This window comes from Somniosus microcephalus, unplaced genomic scaffold (genome assembly GCF_052327205.1).
Source record: "Somniosus microcephalus isolate GS21.2 unplaced genomic scaffold, FLI_Smic_1.0 unresolved_chr7, whole genome shotgun sequence".
NCBI lineage: Eukaryota > Metazoa > Chordata > Chondrichthyes > Squaliformes > Somniosidae > Somniosus > Somniosus microcephalus.
This window is the reverse complement of record NW_028225185.1, coordinates 39,659,498-39,673,333: the sequence shown is the minus strand read 5'-3', so window position 1 is coordinate 39,673,333 and position 13,836 is coordinate 39,659,498. Positions and strand designations below refer to the sequence as shown.

Here is a 13,836-nt window from a genome sequence, read left to right as displayed (position 1 = left end):
GGACAGTGTAGAGGGAGCTTTACTCTGTATCTAACCCCGTGCTGTACCTGCCCTGGGATTGTTTGATGGGACAGTGTAGAGGGAGCTTTACTCTGTATCTAACCCGTGCTGTACCTGCCCTGGGAGTGTTTGATGGGGACAGTGTAGAGGGGGCTTTACTCTGTATCTAATCCGTGCTGTACCTGCCCTGGGAGTGTTTGATGGGGACAGTGTAGAGGGAGCTTTACTCTGTATCTAACGCCGTGCTGTACCTGCCCTGGGAGTGTTTGATGGGGACAGTGTAGAGGGAGCTTTACTCTGTATCTAACCCCGTGCTGTACCTGCCCTGGGATTGTTTGATGCGACAGTGTAGAGGGAGCTTTACTCTGTATCTAACCCGTGCTGTACCTGCCCTGGGAGTGTTTGATGGGGACAGTGTAGAGGAGGCTTTACTCTGTATCTAATCCGTGCTGTACCTGCCCTGGGAGTGTTTGATGGGGACAGTGTAGAGGGAGCTTTACTCTGTATCTAACCCGTGCTGTACCTGCCCTGGGAGTGTTTGATGGGACAGTGTAGAGGGAGCTTTACTCTGTAGCTAACCCGTGCTGTACCTGCCCTGAGAGTGTTTGATGGGAAAGTGTAGAGGGAGCTTTACTCTGTATCTAACCCGTGCTGTACCTGCCCTGGGAGTGTTTGATGGGGACAGTGTAGAGGGAGCTTTACTCTGTATCTAACCCCGTGCTGTACCTGCCCTGGGAGTGTTTGATGGGACAGTGTAGAGGGAGCTTTACTCTGTATCTAACCCGTGCTGTACCTGCCCTGGGAGTGTTTGAGTGTTTGATGGGACAGTGTAGAGGGAGCTTTACTCTGTATCTAACCCGTGCTGTACCAGCCCTGGAAATGTTTGATGGGACAGTGTAGAGGGAGCTTTACTCTGTATCTAACCCGTGCTGTGCGTGCACTGGGAGTGTTTGATGGGACAGTGTAGAGGGAGATTTACTCTGTATCTAAGAGAGCGGGGATGGATGTCGGGTTGTTGGACTCACTCACCTAGTAGCCCCTGGGTCTCCTTGGACAGTCCGTCTCCCTGCACAATGTAGAATCCGAGGTGGTCCACTGGCGGGTGTGCAGGGTGGTGGTAGCGGTGCGGGAAGACCCGGAGCTCGATGCCACGTCGCAGCTTGACGGTCACGCCTTTGCGCTTTGTCACCACGACCTGCAGGCCCGGCCTTTCCACCATTGCCGTCTTGCCCCACCTCAGTTGCAGCTCCTGCTCCGAACGGACCGTCACCGTGTCCGCCGTCACCGTCACCGCGTGCCGGAGCTCGGGCTTGCCCAGCAGGATGGCGATGCTGCCGATGTGGGAGGCCGCCCGCGCCGTGTGCCGAGCGTCGGACGGGGAGGAGACCAGCTGCCCGTTCACCGTCACTTCTGCTCGTGGGATGTGGGAAGGAGAAATAATTAATCGTCTTGAGAAACATAGGAACTAGGAGCAGGAGTCGGCCATTCGGCCCCTCGAGTCTGCTCTGCCATTCAATGAGATCACGGCTGATCTTTGACCTCAACTCCACTTTCCCGCCCCGATCCCTCGATTCCCCTAGAGTCCAAAAATCTATCGATCTCAGCCTTGAATATACTCAACGACTGAGCCTCCACAGCCCCCTGGGGCAGAGAATTCCAAAGGTTCACCGCCCTCTGAGTGAAGAAATTCCTCCTCATCTCAGTCCAAAATGGCCGACCCCTTATCCTGAGACTGTGACCCCTGGTTCTAGACTCTCCAGCCAGGGGGAAACAGCCTCTCAGCATCTACCCTGTCAATCCCCCCTCAGAATCTTATACATTTCAGTGAGATCACCTCTCATGGATGAAGGGACCGAAGGTATGGTGGCTAAATTTGCTGATGACACAAAGATAGGTAGGAAAATAAATGGTGAAGAGGACATAAGGAGGCTACAAAAGGGATATAGATAGGTTAAGTGAGTGGGCAAAGATCTGGCAAATGGAGTATATTGTGGGAAAAAGTGAAGTTGTCCATTTTGGTAAGAAGAATAAAAAAGAAGCATGTTATCTAAATGGTGAGAGATTGCAGAACTCTGAGATGCAGAGGGATCTGGGTGTCCTAGTGCATGAATCGCAAAAGGTTACTATGCAGGTACAGCAAGTAATTAGGAAAGCTAATAGAATGTCATCGTTTATTGCGAGGGGAATTGAATACAAAAGTCGGGAGGTTATGCTTCAGTTATACAGGGCATTGGTGAGACCACATCTGGAGTACTGTGTACAGTATTGGTCTCTGTGCTGTCTTTCTTTAGGAATTTATGTTAGTTTTCTAGTTAATTCAGGGGTTTGAGTAATTTGGGTCGATTCCCATTGTGTGCCGCCACCTAGTGGATATTTGGTACCTAGCAACTGCAGTAAAAGCGCAGTAAAGTGCAGTAAAGCACAGTAAGTGCAGTAAAGTAAACTACTGTATATCACAGACCTACAGCCACACATGGTCTGGGAAGTTATATTGTTGCCACACTTGAGCCTTGGATACTATTTGTCTGTAAGCACTTGAGAATGTTATAGATGATTAATGTACACTATATTTTGCAGAAAAAGTTTAGTTTGTAACTTTTCTTTGTAAGCAAACTTACACAGCTATGTACAGGGCTAATTTAAAGAGAATGCCTTCCGGTTTGCTAAATGTATATTCACAGTAAGCTGTGTTTCCACGTGTTTGGTAAGTTACATGCCAAATGTACTGTGTTGCTCAGACGTACCTAAACTTGTGTATGCCTATCAGTTATGTGCTTGTATACTAATGTGTGCTTCCAGTTCTGTGTTGTATTTCAGTTTCACAATAAGAATCTTTCAGTAAAGTTTTACAAGAAAAGTCAAGCCTTGTGATTTTTATGGGAAGATATCAAGTTGTTAGCTACCTGTCTAGCTCTGCATAGGAACGTGCTGCGAGGGCAGAAAAGTCTCCTTATTTAAGGAAGGATGTAAATGCGTTGGAAGCGGTTCAGGGAAGGTTTGCTAGACTAATACCTGGACTGGGCGGGTTGTCTTGTGAGGAAAGGTTGGACAGGCTAGGCTTGTATCCGCTGGAGTTTAGAAGAGTAAGAGGGGACTTGATTGAAACACACAAGATCCGGAGGGGTCTGGACAGGGGGGATGTGGAGAGGATGTTTCCTCTTGTGGGAGAATCTAGAACGAGGGGTCACTGTTTAAAAATAAGGGGTCGCCCATTTAAGACAGAGATGAGCAGAAATTTATTCTCTCAGAGGGTGGTGAGTCTTTGGAACTCTCTTCCTCAGAGGGCAGTGGTTAGCAGAGTCTTTGAATATTTTTAAGGCAGAGGTAGAGAGATTCTTGGTAAGCAAAGGGGTGAAAGGTTATCGGGGGGTAGGCGGGAATGTGGAGTCATCGGATCAGCCATGATCTTATTGAATGGCGGAGCAGGCTCGAGGGGCCGAGTGGCCGACTCCTGCTCCTAATCCGTATGTTCATTCTTCGAAACTCCAGAGAGTATAGGCCCCTTCTGCACAACCTCTCCTCATAGGACAACCCTCTCATCCCGGGAAAAAACTAACGGGCAAGGATGGGATCTGAAACCACCCACGCAAAGCACAATGGATTGGCCGTCCATCGCCTTAACCGCTCGACCACCTCTCACCACTGGGAAACAGGCTGTTCAAGCAGGTTGAAACCCCGCTCAACACCCGGGCAATACTGAGTTGGCATCACCTCGTCTCGAGTGACTCTCCATCGCCAAGACCGCCCGCTACCACCCACCGTAACACCGCCCGCCTCCGCCTCAGCTCGTCCGCAGCTGAAACCCTCATCCACTCCTTTGTCACCTCTCTCCTGGCCAGCCCTGCACCCTGCGCAAACTTCAGCTCATCCGATACTCTGCTGCCCCGTGTCTCAACTCGCACCAGGTCCCGTTCACCCATCGCCTCCCTTGTGCTCGCTGACCTACATTGGGTCCCGGTCTGACACTTCCCTGGTGCAAGTACTGGGGGAGCGCTGCACTGTCGGAGGGGCAGTACTGAGGGAACGCCACACTGTCGGAGGGGCGGTACTGAGGGAGTGCCGCACTGTCGGAGGGGCGGTACTGAGGGGGCGCCGCACTGTCGGAGGGGCAGTACTGAGGCAGCGCCGCACTGTCGGAGGGGAGGTACTGAGGGAGCGCCGCACTGTCGGAGGGGCGGTACTGAGGGAGCGCCGCACTGTCGGAGGGGCGGTACTGAGGGAGCACTGCACTGTCGGAGGGGTGGTACTGAGGGAGTGCCGCACTGTCGGAGGGTTCAGTGCTGAGGGAGCGCCGCACTGTCGGAGGGGCAGTACTGAGGGAGCGCCACACTGTCGGATGGGCGGTACTGAGGGAACGCCACACTGTCGGAGGGGCAGTACTGAGGGAGCACCGCACTGTCGGGGGGCAGTACTGAGGGAGCGCCACACTGTCGGAGGGGCAGTACTGAGGGAGCGCCGCACTTTCGGAGGGGCGCTACTGAGGGAGCGCCACACTGTCGGATGGGCGGTACTGAGGGAACGCCACACTGTCGGAGGGGCAGTACTGAGGGAGCACCGCACTGTCGGAGGGGCAGTACTGAGGGAGCGCCGCACTGTCAGAGGGGCGGTACTGAGGGAGCACCGCACTGTCGGAGGGGCAGTACTGAGGGAGCGCCGCACTGTCGGAGGGGCAGTACTGAGGGAGCGCCGCACTTTTGGAGGGGCGCTACTGAGGGAGCGCCGCACTGTCGGAGGGGCAGTACTGAGGGAGCGCCGCACTGTCGGAGGGGGGGTACTGAGGGAGCGCCGCACTGTCAGAGGGGCGGTACTGAGGGAGCGCCGCATTGTCGGAGGGGCAGTACTGAGGGAGCGCCGCACTGTCGGAGGGGCAGTACTGAGGGAGCGCCGCACTGTCGGAGGGGCAGTACTGAGGGAGCACCGCACTGTCAGAGATGCCGTCTTTCGGGATGAGACGTTAACCCCAAGGCCCCCGTCTGCCCTCTCAGATGGGACGTAAAAGATCCCACGGCCACTATTGGAAGAAGAGCAGGGGGGAGTTCTCCCCGGTGTCCTGGGCCCAATATTTATCCCTCAACCAACATCACTAAAAAACAGATGATCTGGCCATTTATCACATTGCTGTTTGTGGGAGCTTGCTGTGCGCTAATTGGCTGCCGCGTTTCCCACAATACAACAGTGACCACACTTCAAAAAAAGTCCTTCATTGGCTGTGAAGAGCTTTGGGACGTCCTGAGGTGGGGAAAGGCGCTGGAGAAATGGGAGTCCTTTCTTTCCGTTTCTTGCTCTGTGGAACCTCTGCGGTCACAGTCTCTGTGATTCACTGCGGGCGCCTGGTCCTTATGGTTAACTGGGCACCAGGACCCTTACCTGAGATGGCATCAGAAACCAGCTGCAGGATCTCGTCCGGCTTGCCGTCGATGGCGAAACAAATGGTCTCCTTTGATTTCGGGACTTGGACGACAAAGTGGGGCTCCCCTTCCACTGCACGGGAGAGAAATAAATCACAGTTAAGTCAAGGTCCTCTCAGATCTAACAGAGCGCTTTAGAAACATCGAAAAATAGGAGCAGGAGTCGGCCATTCGGCCCTTCAAGCCTGCTCCGCCATTCAATAGGATCATGGCTGATCCTCTATCTCAATACCATATTCCCGCTCTCTCCCCATACCTCTTGATGCCTTTTGTGTCTAGAAATCTATCTATCTCCTTCTTAAATAGATTCAGTGACTTGGCCTCCACAGGTTCACCACCCTCTGAGTGAAGAAATTTCTCCTCATCTCAGTCCTAAATGTCCTACCCCGTATCCTGAGACTGTGACCCCTCGTTCTCGACCCCCCCCAGCCATGGGAAACATCCTCCCTGCACCCAGTCAGTCTAGCCCGGTCAGAATTTTATACATTTCAATGAGATCCCCTCTCATTCTTCTAAACTCTAGTGAATACAGGCCCAGTCGACCCAATCTCTCCTCACACGACAGTCCTGCCATCCCAGGAATCAGTCTGGTGAACCTTCGCTGCACTCCCTCTATGGCAAGTTTATCCTTTCTTAGGTAAGGAGACCAAAACTGCACACAGTACTCCAGGTGTGGTCTCACCAAGGCCCTGTATAACTGCAGTAAGACATCCTTGCTCCTGTACTCAAATCCTCTTGCAATGAAGGCCAACATACCATTTGCCTTCCTAACTGCTTGCTGCATCTGCATGCTTGCTTTCAGTGACTGGTGTACAAGGACACCCAGGTCCCTTTGTACATCAACATTTCCCAATCTAGCACCATTTAAATAATACTCTGTCTTTCTGTTTTTCCTACCGAAGTGGATAACTTCACATTTATCCACCTTACACTGCATCTGCCATCTATTTGCCCACTCGCTCAACTTGTCTAAATCGCCTTGAAGCCTCTTTGCATCCTCCTCACAACTCACAATCCCACCTAGTTTCGTGTTGTCAGCAAACTTGGAAATATTACATTTGGTTCCCTCATCCAAATCATTGATATATATTGTGAATAGCTGAGGCCCAAGCACTGATCCCTGCGGTACCCCACTAGTCACCGCCTGCCACCCTGAATAAGACCCATTTATTCCTACTCTCTGTTTCCTGTCTGTTAACCAATTTTCAATCCATGCCAGTATATTGCCCCCAATACAATGTGCTTCTGTTTTTTCTACCGAAGTGGATAACTTCACATTTATCCACGTTATACTGCATCTGCCATCTATTTGCCCACTCACTCAACTTGTCTAAATCGCCTTGAAGCCTCTTTGCATCCTCCTCACAACTCACAATCCCACCTAGCTCCGCCATTCAATAAGATCACGGCTGATCATCGACCTCAACTCCACTCTCCCCCCCGATCCCCATATCCCTCGATTCCCCAAATACTGAAAAATCTCTCGAGCTCGGCCTTGAATATACTCAACAACTGAGCCTCCACAGCCCTCTGGGGCAGAGAATTCCAAAGATTCACCGCCCTCTGAGTGAAGAAATTCCTCCTCATCTCAGTCCTAAATGGCCGACCCCTTATCCTGAGACTGTGACCCCTGGTTCTAGACTCTCCAGCCAGGGGGAAACAGCCTCTCAGCATCTACCCTGTCAATCCCCCTCAGAATCTTATATGTTTCAATGAGATCACCTCTCATTCTTCTAAACTCTAGAGACTATCGGTCTAGTCTACACAATCTCTCCTCATAGGGCAATCCCCCCATCCCAGGAACCAGTCTGGTGAACCTTCGTTGCACTCCCTCTATGGCAAGTATATCCTTCCTTAGGTAAGGAGACCAAAACTGTGCACAGTACTCCAGGTGTGGTCTCACCAGGGCCCTATATAATTGCAGTAAGATGTCTTTACTCTTATACTCAAATCCTCTTGCAATAAAGGCCAACATACCATTTGCTTTCCTCATTGCTTGCTGTACCTGCATGCTAACTTTCAGCGATTCGTGTACAAGGACACCCAGGTCCCTCTGAACACCGACATTTCCCAGTCTCATTTTCTTTGAACACATCTATTGATTAGTTGCAAATATATTGGAGCTTTGGGGGTCGGGGGGGGGTGGGGTGGTGTTGGTGGGAGAAAGGCTGTTTGACCGGGCGGGTAGGTCAGAGTTCGGAGGTCATGTGATCCAGGAATACATCCAACCAGAGGTGGCGACACCGCTCAACTGAAAAGGGGCGACAGAACACTTTAAGACGTAAATGGGGTTTCCTTACGAGTCAACGGGTTCCGGCCTTGCATGAGCTGGATGCTGATCACGAACTTGAAAGCCAAGCGTCTTCCTTTGGAAAGAAAATCACGCACAAGGCGGCAATGAATGAATCATCCAGGCAAATTATTAATCACACGCACAAGATGAACGGATTCGCATTTTCGGGGTTCCGGTGCTCGCGTCACCGACTGCGCAATATTGGCCCAGAAATTCGGGTCTCCACGGGCGAGCACGCATGGGGTGAGCACACCCGTAGGCCCAATGGAAGTGCCGGTCTCGTGCGTGCGCTACGCATGCGCGGGAAACCGGCACTTCCGTTCCCCTGAAAGAAGGGGTTGAGAGGTGGAACGCGTGCGCCGGAGAGTCAGCGCGTGCGCATCGAACTTACGTTTGCTTTTTTGCAGGGTTCTCAGGGAGGGTAAGTCTCCAGAATTTACACATGTAAAAAGCAGGCGCAAGGTCTGCTTTTAACAAGGTAAGTGGTGAATTAATTAAAATTAAAACATTTTTTCCACAGGTTTATTATTTTTAAATACTTTAAAGAAAGGTAAGTTTATTTTAGCCCCGTTAGAAAATTTAAATTATTGTTTAAAATAGTTATTTCATGTAATTTATAGTTATTTTAAAAATGTGATGTTTTAAAAAAAATGTATTTGAAGTTTCAGTGATGTTTTGGGGCCCGTAGTATTTATAAGTTTTGACAGCTCTTCCTGTCAAACTTATGAATGAAGCATTCCTTGCTACCATTGGCTCTCCATGGCCCACGTGATCCCAGGGGATGCATCGAACTAACTGCGCCCCTGGGATACGCAAGCACTGCGCGCCGGCAGCTGGAGCAGGCCCAGGATCGGAATTCAACGGGGGCCCACAGCTCAACGGCCGGCGCGCTGGGTAAGTGCAGGTCGGGGGCTTGCACCCGTGGGAAGCCCCCGACCCGAATTTCTGGGCCATTATTTTTTTTTTTCCTCCCTTGCCCCGTTTTCCTCTCGCCCCCCCCCCCACTGTATTCTCAAAGACCTGGACTCTCCCTGCAATATGGGGGTTCCATGCTCACCTTCCCAGCCTCCTCTGCAAGGCCTTGACCTCCTTCCTACAGTGCGGTGCCCAGAATTGGACACAATACTCCAGCTGGGGCCTAACCAGTGTTTTATAGAGGTTTTAGCATAACTTCCTTGCTGTTGTACTCTATGAACTGTTTATGAAGCCCAGGATCCCGTATGCCTTTTTTTTAATCAACCTTCTCAACTTGTCCTGCCACCTTCAAAGATTTGTGTACGTACACCCCCCAGGTCTCTCTGTTTCTGCACACCCTTTAAAATTCTACCATTTAGTTTGTATTTCCCCACCTCATTCTTCCGATCAAAATGAATCACTGCACAATTCTCTGCGTTAAACTGCACTTGCCACGTGTCTGCCCACTTCACCGATCTGGCTCTGTCCTCCTGAAGTCTGTTACTATCCTCCTCGCTGTTTACTACATTTCCGAGTTTTGTGTCATCTGCAAACTTTGAAATTGTGCCCTGTGTACCCGAGTCCAGGTCATTAATATATATCAAAAGTAGCAGTGGTCCTAATACCGACCCCTGGAGGACACCACTGTATACCTCCCTTCAGTCTGAAAAACAACCGTTCACCGCTGCTCTCTGCTTTCTGTCCCTTAGCCAGTTTCAGATCCACGTTGTCACTGTCCCTTTTATTCCATGGGCTTCAATTTTGCTAACAAGTCTATTATGCAGCACTTTATCAAAAACAGTTTGAAAGTCCAGATATATAACATCAACCACAGTACCCTCATCAGCCCTCTCCATTACATCATCAAAAAACTCAATCAAGTTTGTCAGACACAATTTTGCCTTTAACAAATCCGTGTTGGCCATCGTTTATTAACCTAAATATCATCATCTTCCAACAGTGGCCGTGGGATCTTTAACGCCCACCTGAGAGGGCAGGTGGAGGCCTCGGCTTAACGTCTTATCCTAAAGGCCCCTCCGTATTACCGAGGGAGCGCCGCACTGTCGGAGAAGCAGTACTGAGGGAGCGTTGCACTGTCAGAGGTGCCGTCTTTCGGATGAAACGTTAAACCGAGGCCCCGTCTGCCCTCTCAGGTGGGATGTAAAAGATCCCACGGCCACTATTGGAAGAAGAGCAGGGGGGAGTTCTCCCCGGTGTCTTGGGGCCAATATTTATCCCTCAACCAACATCACTAAAACAGATGATCTGGTCATTTATCACATTGCTGTTTGTGGGAGCTTGCTGTGCGCAAATTAGCTGCCGCGTTTCTGACATTACAACAGTGACCACACTTCAAAAAAAGTCTTTCATTGGCTGTGAAGTGCTTTGGGACGTCCTGAGGTGGTGAAAGGCGCTGGAGAAATGCAAGTCTTTCTTTATATCTGAAAAGGACGTACAATCTTTACTGAATTAAATAGGAAGCTATGTAAAAGCAGTATTCTTACCAGTTATAGAGCTTGGGTAATTTATTACTTGACTGTGCAATCCATCACGAGCTTGCAAGAGAGTAAAAAAGAAACATATGGAATTATATGCAGACGGGATACTTGCCTTTATTAGTTGAGGCATAGAATACAAGAGCAGGGGGGTTGTGCTTGAACTGTATAGAACACTAGTTGGGCCACAGTTAGAGCACGGCGTGCAGTTCTGGCCACCACATTACAGGAAGGATGTGATTGCACTAGAGAGGGTGCGGAGGAGATTTACGAGGATGTCGCCAGGACTGGGGAATTTTAGCGATGAGGAAGGATTGGAGAGGCTGGGTTTGTTTTCTCTGGAACAGAGGAGGCTGAGGGGAGATTTAATCGAGGTGTATAAAATGATGAGGGGCCCTGGATAGAGTGTGGCGTAATAAAACTCACTACACACTTGGTGTGAGTATAAAGCAGGGCTTTAATCAACTTGTTTCAAAACATGGAGGTCTAGTTATCATTCACTAGTTCCTGTTTACAAAATGTCCTGGGCAAGCTGGGCCCACGCCCGAGTATTTATAGTCCTTGGACGGCGCCACCAGCTGGCCGTCCAGTGTTATTTCATGAGTCTTTCTTCATGGATCATAAGATACATAACAGAGTGGCTAGGAAGGACCTATTTCCCTGAGCAGAGAGGTCACTAACCAGGGGGGCAGAGATTTAAAGTCATTGGGAGAAGGATTAGAGGGGAGTTGAGGAGAACTTTTTTCACCCAGAGGGTGGTGGGGGTCTGGAACTCACTGCCTGAAAGGGTGGTCGAGGCAGAGACCCTCATCACAGTTAAAAAGTACTTGGATACGCACTCGAAGCACCGTAACCTGCAGGGCTACGGACCGAGAGCTGGAAAGCGGGATTAGGGCTGGGATAGCTCGTCAGCCGGCACGGACGTGATGGGCCGAATGGCTTCCTTCTGTGACACAACTTTCTATGATTCTATGATTGAGGGGTGCTCTAATCGAGGTGTTTGAGATGACTAAAGGATTCGATCGGGTCGATCGAGGGAGAAACTATTTCCTCTGGTGGGGGGAGTCCAGAACAAGGGGGGGCAGAACCTTCAAATTAGAGCCAGGCCGTTCAGGGGGGATGTCAGGAAGCACTTCTTCACACAAAGGCTGGTGGAAATCAGGAACTCTCTCCCCCAAAGAGCTGTCGAGGCTGGGGGTCAATTGAAAATATCAAAACTGAGATTGATTTTTGTTGGGTGAGGATATTAGGGATACGGAACCAAGGCGGGTAGATGGAGTTAAGATACAGATCAGCCGTGATCTGATTGAATGGCGGAGCAGGTTCGAGGGGGTAATGGCCTCCTCCTCTATTCCTATGATGCGCTGGCACTGGTCTTATTGAAGAAATGGTCAGATGCTGTAATGGGAAAACGTTAGGGTTTGGTATTCGTGATCGTAGCAATTGCTGGGTGAATAAAGACCGAGGTCCATGTGGTTCGCCTTTTACCGTCCTGGTAGTTGCACGATACGACCAATCGCAGCAATCGATCTCCATCGATTAATCTACAACAGACCCAGACATGAGGCGAGGAAAACCCCCAGTGGTGGAGAGCTTTGGAAACCGGGGGCTGGACTTTGTCAGTGGGGGCGCGTTAGGGGCGGGACTGCTGGTTGTCGGGTTTTAGTCCCGCCCCCAGCGACATCCGGCCAACCCAAGCTATTTTCCCTTGATTGACTTTCTTAAGCCCGCCGGCCAATTAAGGGAAAGCCGGTGACAGAGGACGTCAGCGTATGACATTTCAGCTGTCGAAAATGTTTTGACAAATGAATTGTCAGCGTTTGACAGCTTTGAGAAGTTGTCAAACACCGACAATCTCTGCTCTAAGGTGAGCCCTTGCACTGAAGGCTCACCAAAACCTCTTTCCTCAGCAGAAATCAGATGGCTGCTGCATCTGAGAATGCTGCAGCCATTCTGTCATCTCTGCCGTTGAGATGAGGCACCTCCGGATCCCCAACGGTTGAAGCCTGCAGGAAGAAGCAGAGGTACGGAAACTTTTTCCAACACTTTACACTCACCTCTCATACTTACCTGTCCACACTTACACCCGTCACTCACTTCCACAGCGGACTTTTCAACCCCGCAGACCCACAGCTCGCCTCGCCGACCCTGGCGAGCTTCGCAGCCGCCGGGAAGCCCGCACTTGCAGGGGTAAAATGGGGATAAGCCTCAAAACTGCCTGTTAACTACCTGTTAACGGCCAGTTAATTGGCTCTAATCCCCTTCAAGCCTCGAGGAGACGGGTCCCTGCGCGAGTCGGGGACTCGCCTCCCGGGAAGATGGCACGGAGGCAGGGTTGCGAGCGGGGTCGGTACCCGCTCCCAGTTCCTGCCATTTTCCCGACAGTCCCGCCTCCCCAGGGCTGGGAAAACTCCCCACCACAGGTCCAAAGCCACCTGTTCCTCCCAAGCACGCTACGCTCCCCACACAGTCATGTCTCAAATTACTCATAGACTGTTTCTCCAAGATGTTATTTTCTGAAAGAATTCTCTAATTTAAATGTGAATGAAACGACACTCACTGCCTCCACCGTCTCCCGAGGGAGCCTGTTCCCTCGACTGACTGCTCGCTCAATGAGATATTGGGGGTAAAATTCAGTTGTTAGCGCCTTAAGAGGGCGCTAATGGGGCGCAAAGCAACTAGCGCCCGGGTGCGGCGATGTTTGCGCCGCTCGCGAAATTAACGAGACATTTTGCGGCGGCGCTAATCACTACCGCCACGATCTCCTGCGCCGGCAGATCGTGACGTCAGTCGAGCGCGCAACGCCCCGTCAGCGCCCCGGACGGGATATTGAGTGGCGCCCCCTGCCTTACCGCCTGCCGCTAGCAACGACAGGTTGAGGGGAGCGTTTTGCAGTCGGGAAGGGACTGGGGGGGCGCTATTTAAAGGCGGCCGCTTCCTGCCTTTTTTTGTCGGTGAAAATTTTGCACCGCGCATTCTGAGAGAGAGAGAGAAGCTTCTGGAGAGATTCAACGCTGTGTGAAGGAGTTTTGAGTACTGAGCAGCACTTTGCAGGTTCATTTTGATTTGCCCTTCCTTGCTTCGCCAGCGCTCTGAGGTAGCGCCTCGCTCCTCGGCCTGATTTGGCGCTCCAATCACCTCCAGGGGCGATAAAAGCCAAGTTTGCCGTCGGAGGCGATAATTAGCGCCAGGCGCTAAACTTTGCGCACGGCCGATAACGGCGCCCCAGATGGGGCGATACTGAATTTTTCCCCCATTGTTCCCACAGATTAGATTTTGAATTTAACCCCCTGTTCAAACGCAGACCATGTTCTGGGCAAGGTGAAAAAGTTTGTCATGGTCTACAATATCCAGTCTCTTTACATTCTTAGAAGCAGCGCGTAGATCATCTCTCAACCTTCTCCGAAAGGATGAGAGGTAACGGGCTGAAAGGGACATCTTCAGACCAATCTATTTTGTGATCTGCCGATACAAGAATTAGGGACAATTGATTTTCCTCATTTTCAAACGCCAACCCAACTCCACTCGGGTGATCTGACCAGTGTGGTCAAAATGTTAAAAGGATTCGATAGGATAGATCGAGGGAAACTATTTCCTCTGGTGGGGGGAGTCCAGAACAAGGGGGCAGAACCTTCAAATTAGAGCCAGGCCGTTCAGGGGTGATGTCAGGAAGCACTTCTTCACA

General features: G+C 50.9%; 1 protein-coding gene across 5 annotated transcripts in view; it reads right to left on the bottom strand.

Annotated features, from left to right (window-relative positions):
- The window catches only part of LOC147086826 (inter-alpha-trypsin inhibitor heavy chain H6-like), a 167,888-nt gene that overhangs the window by 911 nt on the left and 153,141 nt on the right, over nt 1-13,836 (bottom strand). For 4 of the 5 annotated variants that reach the window (XM_085979009.1, XM_085979006.1, XM_085979007.1 and 1 more), the window contains 4 exons: nt 10,161-10,211; nt 7,709-7,774; nt 5,368-5,481; nt 1,030-1,410 (listed from right to left, as the gene is read on the bottom strand). In XM_085979009.1, coding sequence (XP_085835135.1) covers nt 1,030-1,410; nt 5,368-5,481; nt 7,709-7,774; nt 10,161-10,211 — 612 coding nt within the window. The remainder of the gene's footprint in view (nt 1-1,029; nt 1,411-5,367; nt 5,482-7,708; nt 7,775-10,160; nt 10,212-13,836) is intronic. The other variant, XM_085979008.1, reaches the window with a different exon arrangement.